The 7,379-nt window shown below is 38.6% G+C and overlaps 1 protein-coding gene across 1 annotated transcript in view; it reads right to left on the reverse strand.

Annotated features, from left to right (window-relative positions):
* Positions 1-3,033: 3,033 nt before the first annotated feature.
* ZNF280C (zinc finger protein 280C) overlaps positions 3,034-7,379 on the reverse strand; it is a 48,192-nt gene continuing 43,846 nt past the window's right edge. Inside the window, exons 15-17 of the mRNA XM_003796970.2 lie at positions 3,389-3,507; positions 3,204-3,240; positions 3,034-3,077 (exon numbers count right to left, since the gene is read on the reverse strand). Coding sequence (XP_003797018.2) covers positions 3,062-3,077; positions 3,204-3,240; positions 3,389-3,507 — 172 coding nt within the window. The 3' untranslated portion in view covers positions 3,034-3,061. The remainder of the gene's footprint in view (positions 3,078-3,203; positions 3,241-3,388; positions 3,508-7,379) is intronic.

Consider the following 7,379-nt stretch of genomic DNA (forward strand, 5'->3'; position numbering starts at 1 on the left):
AAAAAAAAAAAAAATTCTATGGAAGAACACAAAGCCTCACCTCCACCTAAGGTACTGCCAGAGCAAGAATGTGGTTTTATCATATTTATGCACTATGACAGAGATAGAAAAAAAAATCTGTAAATAGAGGACCTATGTTAAAAATGAAAATAAGTTGTTATTTCTAGGCAAAAGTTTAAAAAGTTAAAGGAAAAATTGGGTGTCACTAATGTTGCTAAATTGTACACTTGAAAAGGTTTAAATGGAAAATTTTATATTTTACTACATTAAAAAAAGTAAAAAAAATTGAGTAGAAAGATGATAACTGACAAAACATCCTAGACACAGGTATGGAAATGAAGACTAGAGCATCACCAAGTCCACTACTATGACACAAGCCACATTAAGGAATTATAGAAAATCATTTACAGCAGAAATCAGTCTGGAAAATTAGAACTAATGGATTCAACTCTTTTGATTATGAAGTTTCTTCTTCTGTTTGTTTTTTTTTTTAAAACAGAGTCTCACTCTGTTGCCCTGGTAGTGCCATGGCATCATCATAGCTCACAGCAAATTCAAACTCTTGGGCTCAAGTGATCCTCCTGGCTCAGCCTCCCAAGTAGCTGAGACTATAGGTGACTGTCACAATACCCAACTAATTTTTCTATTTTTAGTAGAGATGGGGTCTTGCTCTTGCTTAGGATAGGCTTGAACTCCTGAGCTCAAGACATCCTCATGCTTCAATCTCTCAGAGTACTAGGATTGTAAGTTTGAGCCATGGTGCCCTGCCTGATGATGAATATATAACAATTATTTATTGAAACCGGCTTTAAAGGTTTCAAAGTACATTCAAGCAGTTCTGGCTTTGCAGTAAAAATACCACTCATGATTTTCTCAAAAGACTTCAGAACCTATCCACTTTTGTAATTATTAAGATCACAAAAGGAGTTTTTGCTAGCCTTTCAAGTTTAAGAAATCAGTGAAGTTTAAATTGTGAGCTTTTAACTGTGTTGGTGAAAAAAGTGCAAGAAGCACTCAGTAGGATAAAGCCTTAAGACTGTAGGCCAAACAACTGGGTTTCATCTAACTATGAAGTATAATGCTCCTAGTTACAAGATATGATCTATAGCTTTTATATGAAATTATTAGAAAATAATTCCAAAGGCACTTTAACAATACAAATTTTATTAAAAAAATAAGTAATAACATCAAAACTGTTCAGCAAATCTATATTCAATGTAACCAAAATAAACAAACACCAAATTAAAAAAAATATACATCTGTATGTATGGGCAAGAAACAAGTGCATTTTTGGTCCCAATATTTTCTTGAATATATTATCTTTATCCAAAGGAATTACATTAATGGCTAAGAAGATATTATGTTTTAGATGTATAGAAATGTAACTTTAAAATTTAAGGTCTGTAATAATAGTTTTTGCCAACTTTATGTCTTTGAACTTATAATCCCTAGGATAATGTTAACGATAGGCCAGCAAAAGACACCACAAAATATCTAATGTTCTGAACAGGTATCAAGTTAAGAAGCCACCAATAGGTAGTTACATGAAATATATAGAGAATTCTAAGAAATTCCTTGGAGCTCTTAACACACACACACACACACACACACACACACACCAAACACAAAACAAATGCTATAGAGAAGAGCACAAAAGGAGACGTAATGAAATGGACATCGATACATTTGGTGAAAAACAACAGAAAAACTGAGCCATAAAAAAAATTTAAAAAAAATTAAAAATCTAGGCGGCACCTGTGGCTCAGTTGGCAGGGTGCCGGCCCCATATACCCAGGGTGGCGGGTTCAAATTCCAACAATAACAACAACAACAAAAAATAGCTGGGCGTTGTGGCAGGCGCTTGTAGTCCCAGCTAATCAGGAGACTGAGGCAAGGTAATCGCCTATGCCCAGGAGTTGGAGGTTGTGTGATGCCACGGCACTCTACCGTGAGCGATAAACTGAAACCATGTCTCTACAAGACAAAAAAATAAATAAATAAAAAATTAAAAAAAATAAAAATCTGAGTATCAATATTGTTAAAAAATTCCTAAGATTAATACTGGATAAAATTTTATATAACAATATAACTTTAACTTTGGAACTGTAATTTTAGAAATTTTGCTTTTCCAAGAACATAAAGACCATTCTTGGTTCCTTACATGACCAGTATTTTTATATTCCTCAGACTGGATGCATGCTAGAGGAATATTAAAGGGCAGTATCCAAATTTAAATTGATAAAACTTTAATTCGGATGTTTAAGTATTGATCTGATGGGCTTTTCTTGGTTAGAATTGATCTATAAGCTCAAGATGAAAAGCCAAAGCCCCCAAAGGGAAGTTGTGCTCAATTTGGTGGGCCTTGAGGTCATCTCTAGCCAAATAAACATCAGCCTTATGGGAGGCCAGTCAGATAGGAAGAGACTCTCCCCAAGATCTGATTTCTTAAGGCCACAAACTAGAAGAGGTCTGGCAGTCATATAATTCACATTCCTTAAAAAGAGAGAATAGGCATCAGTCATGTCCATCAAAGGAGGACACTTGCCAGGAATACCCTGGACATTTTTTGAAATTTCTGTGTTGCTTCTGCATCCGAAAAATATGAAAAACAGAACAATGACAGACAAGAAATGCAAGAAAAACAGCTATTGACCTAAAAATGTAAGCCTTATAAGAAATTAAGAAAGCAGACAAAACAGACAGAAAAGATGAACAGCCGTATTGTTTAGAATGTAATATTGTGAAGGTAAGTATAGCAGATAAGAATACAAATTGTTTTAAGCAAAATGAGAAAAGACCACAGCAACAAAAGTTATTTTTGGAGAGCTGGCTGGAGGAGAAAAAAGGATTAAAAAAACAGGTTAAGATATGTTAACCTGACATAAAGATAAGGTGGAAGAATCTAATGCCATCTGAAAGCTGAAAAGAGCTGATGATTAGAGCTAGTGTCATGAACTTGGCTGTTTAATCGCCTTCGTGTGAGAAAACACTTCAGAACTCTGAACTCAGGAAATTCCAACTTGTCTTGCACCAGGTTGCACGAGCTCCACAGAGCAGGAATCTATTTCAACAAGCAGCTTTAAAAAAAAAGTAAGAACAAAAAATACTTTAATATTTTTCATTTCTATTAATGATACATTTAAAAAATACAACAGTGCTAAAATCCATCAAAGGAAAATGCACTGAATGAAAATTAAACTTACGTAGAAATGGGTTCAGAAGTTGAGGTACTTGCAGCAACTAAAATTGGAAGAAGAGTTTTACATTTAAAATAGTATATATGAAGAGTGAGATTTTCATTTTAATACATAAGAGCCCATACTGTGGCTGATCAAAAATACTGGAATAAATATCAGAAATTCAAAGTAAAATAAGTACATATACGTACCATCCTCTATTATAACTTGGCATGTATGATTTTTACGTTGACTTAAGTGCTTAGCCATACTATCTAAGCCAGAAGAGTCAGTTAGGAAATCACATTTAAGGCACACTAGAGTAATGCCCCTGAGGAAATAAGAAGACAGTAAATAGAGGGTTATTATCTCTTATGGAAATCTGTACATGAGTACAATAATTATTTTTCCATACAATAACTGGATTTGCATTTTATGTATGACTGCCATTTCTCAATTTTGTTACATAAACTTGATATACCTAAAATGGTTCTCTTGAAAATGGTACCATAGCCCATGTCTAAACTATGCCAACATGTAATGCTTTATCAATTGTTCTCTCTCAACTTGTTGCTAAAAGCTAGGTTTGGAAAGACCCAAAACCCAGTCTTAGCTCCCATAACATTTTCTGAAACATATGCAAGTCACAATCTTTCCATGACTTTGCCCACCCGCAAAGCAAGGATGTAACATTCATTCATTCAAATATATAAGTATATATTTGCTGAGGACCTTTTGTACACATGTTGTACTACTGGGTACTGTGAATACAATAGTAAATAAAAAGAGGTACAGATTGTGGAGCCTATAATCTAGTATCTTATTTAATGAGGACAAAATTATAAAAGACATGTGAAGGTTTCTTTTTTTTTTTTTTTTTTGTTTTTGTCTCACTTTGTGACCCCCAGTAGAGTACTGTGGCATCATAGCTCACAGCAACCTCAGATTTACGGGCTCAAGTGATTCTCTTGCCTCAGCCTCCCCAGTACCTGGGACTACTGGCTATTTTTAGAGGCAGGGTCTTGCTCTAGCTCAGGCAGGTTTCGAACTTGTGAGCTCAGGTGATCCACCTGAGTTGACCTTCCAGAGTGCTGGGATTACAGGTGTGAGCTGCTGTGCCCAGCTCATGACATGTGAAGGTTTTAGAAAATTATGTAATTATTGGGTGGTGCCTGTGGCTCAGTGAGTAGGGTGTCAGCCTCATATACCAAGGGTGGTTGAGTGCAAACCCAGCCCTGGCCAAACTGTAACAACAACAACAAAAAATTATGTAATTATTATCAGTTTATTAACAATGCATACATATGCTTTTAAAGTTCATCATATACTTTAAACTTAAATATTTTACCTGTATTAGAATAAAAACCAGCACTTTAGATTTACTTCTCTGAGGCCCTAGTCTTAATAGCCTGTTGTATATTTACACCTATTTGTCACTCTTGCACATTAAAAACTATCTTCCTAAAACTGAAATCATGTACTTTCCCCTCAAAAATAATACCTCCTGGGTGGCACATTCAAACCCAGCCCTGGTCAAACTGCAAGAAAAAAAATAGCCAGGAGTTGTGGTGGGTGCCTGTAATCCCAGCTACTCGGAAAGCTGAGGCAAGAGAATTGCCTAAGCCCAGGAGTTGGAGGTTGCTATAAGCTGTGACTCCACAGCACTCTACCAAGGGCCACATAGTGAGACACTGTCTCTTAAAAAAAAAATACCTCCTGACTGGTCCTTAGGATGTCATTTTCCTAACTAATATTGAGGCTCAAATTATAGACATCTCTGTTTCTCTTTTTCCTTTAAACATTGAATATTTCATATACTTTATAATATTAACAAGTTATTGAGCACTTACTGTGACAGTCTGAGGGTTTCAGATATAACAACTGATCTAAATCTTATAACAACCCAGAGAGGACGGTGCTATAGTTCCCACTTTTTTTTTTTTTTTTTTAAACTGAGGACCAGGTCAAGGATTAGTATCCTACCAAGGATAGGACAGGTCTGACACTGAGTCCTTTGATTCTAGAGCAGTGTTTTCTTTCATTTATTTTCTTCTTCTTCATTTTATTATTATTTTTTTTGACACTGAGTCTCACTCTGTTGCCCTGGATAGAATACTGTGATGTCACAGCACACAACCTCAAACTCCTGGGCGCTAGAAATCCTTCTGCCTCAGCCTCCCCAGTAGCTGGAACTAAAGGCACCCACCAACATGCCTAGCTAGTTTTTCTTTTCTTTCTTCTTCTTCTTTTTTTTCTTAGTAGACATGGGGTCTTGCTCTTGCTCAGAAGCAGCTGGAACTAAAGGCACCCACCAACATGCCCAGCTAGTTTTTCTTTTCTTTCTTCTTCTTTTTTTTTTTTCTTAGTAGACATGGGGTCTTGCTCTTGCTCAGAACTAGCTGGAACTAAAGGCACCCACCAACATGCCCAGCTAGTTTTTCTTTTCTTTCTTCTTTTTTTTTCTTAGTAGACATGGGGTCTTGCTCTTGCTCAGGCTGGTCTTGAACTCCTGAGCTCAAGCAATCCTCCTGCTTCATCCTCCCAAAGTGCTGGGATTACAAAGTGTAAGCAACCACACAGACTGGCCTTTTCGTTCTTTCTTTCTTTTTTTTTTTTTTTTTTGAGGCAGAGTCTCATTTTGTTGCCCTTGGCCGAGTGCTGGGGGGTCATCATAGCTCACAGCAACTTCAAACTCTTGGGCTCAAGCAAATCTCTTGCCTTGGCCTCTGGAGTAGCTGGGACTACAGGCACCTGCCACAATGCCCAATTAGTTTTACTTTTTTTCTATTTTTAGTAGAGATAGGGTCTCGCTCTTGCTTGGGCAGGTCTCTAACTCTTGAACTCAAGCAATCCACCCACCTCAGCCTCACAGAGTGCTAGGATTACAGGTGTAAGCCACTATGTTGGCCTGTTTTTTTTTTTTTTTTAAGAGACAGAGTCTCATTTTAACACCCTCGGTAGAGTGCCATGACGTCACAGCTCACAGCATCCTCCAACTCCGGGCTTAGGCGATTCCCTTGCCTCAGCCTCCCAGGTAGCTGGGACTACAGGCGCCCACCACAATACCCAGCTATTTTTTTTGGTTGCAGTTTGGCCAGGGCTGGGTTCGAACCCGCCACCCTACCCACTGAACCACAGGCACCACCTGCTTGGCCTGTTTTTGTTTGTTTGTTTGTTTTGAGGGACAGCGTTTCACTCTGTTGCCCAGGCTAGAGTGTCATGGCCTCAGCCTAGCTCACAGTAACCTCAGACTCCTGGGTTCAAGTGATCTTCTTGCCTCAGTGTCCTGAGTAGCTGGGACTACAAAGTAACTGTCACACCACCTGGCTAATTTTTCTATTTTTTAGTAGAGACAGGGTCTTGCTCTTGCTTAGGCTGGTCTCAAACTCCTGAGCTCAAGCAACCCTACTGCCTTAGCCTGCCAGAGTGCTAGGATTACAGGCATGCACCATTGCACCCAGCTAGAGTCTAGTTTTGTTATTGTTGTTTTTTTTTTTTTTGAGACAGAGTGAGTCTCACTATGTCACCCTCAGTAGAGTGGCATGGCTCACAACAACCTCAAACTCTTGGGCGTAAGTGATTCTCTTGCCTCAGCCTCCCAAGTAGCTAGGGCTACAGGCACCCACTGCAATGCCCAGCTATTTTTTATTGCAGTTGCCATTGTTGTTTTAGCTGGTCCGGGCTGTAACCACCCATAGCACAGTGGTTACAGCACCAGCCACATACACTAAAGCTAGCAAACCCGCTAGCCTATAACCACTGTGCTATGGGTGCCGAGCCTAGAGCCTAGTTCTTTTTTTTTTCTTTCGCAGTTTTTGGCTGGGGCTGGGTTTGAACCCACCACCTCCAGTATATGGGGCCAGCACCCTACTCTTTGAGCCAGAGGCACCACCCCCAGAGCCTAGTTCTTAAACATGATGAAGGTCACTATTAAATCAGTTTTAACTACCACAGTAACCATAACCACATAATCAGTCTATGTGCCTCAAGCAACTACAACTTACTTTGTATATACCCCCCACATTGATCTTCCATTCTGTACCTTTGACTGTATTGAAAATACTAATGATTTCTTTTCTTTTTTTTTAGATGGAGCCTCAAGCTATCCCCCTGGGTAGAGTGCCATGGCATCATAGCTCACAGCAACCTCCAACTCCTGGGCTCAAACGAGTCTCCTGCCTCTGCCTCCCAAGTAGCTGGGAC

This window comes from Otolemur garnettii, unplaced genomic scaffold (assembly GCF_000181295.1).
Source record: "Otolemur garnettii isolate 467f Iridium unplaced genomic scaffold, OtoGar3 scaffold00109, whole genome shotgun sequence".
NCBI lineage: Eukaryota > Metazoa > Chordata > Mammalia > Primates > Galagidae > Otolemur > Otolemur garnettii.